The sequence below is a fragment of the Volvox carteri genome (genome assembly GCF_000143455.1).
Source record: "Volvox carteri f. nagariensis unplaced genomic scaffold VOLCAscaffold_5, whole genome shotgun sequence".
Classification (NCBI taxonomy): Eukaryota; Viridiplantae; Chlorophyta; class Chlorophyceae; order Chlamydomonadales; family Volvocaceae; genus Volvox; species Volvox carteri.
Genome location: NW_003307548.1, coordinates 1882178 through 1883006, shown reverse-complemented (window position 1 = coordinate 1883006; position 829 = coordinate 1882178). Strand labels below are relative to the sequence as shown.

At 64.9% G+C, this 829-nt stretch overlaps 1 protein-coding gene across 1 annotated transcript in view; it reads left to right on the top strand.

The window, feature by feature from the left end:
* Nucleotides 1-829, top strand: part of VOLCADRAFT_87478 (dynein heavy chain 4) — a gene marked incomplete at both ends in the record, with an annotated part of 57082 nt that overhangs the window by 50165 nt on the left and 6088 nt on the right. Inside the window, 2 exons of the mRNA XM_002947232.1 lie at nucleotides 346-372; nucleotides 453-755. Coding sequence (XP_002947278.1) covers nucleotides 346-372; nucleotides 453-755 — 330 coding nt within the window. The remainder of the gene's footprint in view (nucleotides 1-345; nucleotides 373-452; nucleotides 756-829) is intronic.

Below are 829 nucleotides of genomic sequence, written 5' to 3'. Positions count from 1 at the left end.
GGGCAGGGAGGGGAGGGAGGGAGGGAAAAGAGGGGCGGCTTTTCCGGAGGGGTTTCAGTAGAGAGGGGTGGTGTGTTGGAAGGTGGGCAGGTGCTGACGGCAGAGGTGCCCCCTCCCCTACCTTCCCCTTCCCCTTCCCCTTCCCCTTCCCTACAACTTGTTTGCAAATGAGATGACAGATCAGAGGAAGGGGTATTACGGAGATGTAATTGCTTTGCTGGCTGTGCATATCTATATTCCCCAGTAACTCCCCGGGCCTCCCAATCCCCCTCCCCCCCGCCACACCCTCCAATACCTTCCCCCCCTCCCCCCCCCCTCCCCCCCCCTTCCCCCCCTCCCTCGCAGGTCTGTTCGTTCGGAGTATTCAGGCCAGTGCTGCGGAAACGGCAAAGACCACCTCCCCCTCCCCCTCCCCCGCCACACCCGCCACACCCTCCCCCGCCACCCTCGAGGGGCCCGACCTGGGCGCGCGCCTCCAATCCATCGAACGTCACTTCCTCTACGCCGCCTACTGCAACGTGTCGCGCTCCCTCTTTGAGCGACACAAGCTGCTGCTGAGCTTCCTTCTGGCGGCGCGGTTGGCGGCGCACCGGGGCAAGGTACCGCCGGAACAAATGAGGTTCCTCATACAGGGAGGTGGGGCGGCGGCGGCGGCGACTGCTGGTAGTACGGCAGCAGGGGCAAGTACGGCAGCGCCGCCGGAGGGTATTCCTGCTCGGGCCTGGGCGGACGTGCACGTCCTGGCGGCGCTGCTGGTGAGAAGGGGGTGTCTGTATAGAGTGATGGGGCATGTAACTTCGATTTGGGGGGGGGGAGAAGTGAGGGGGGT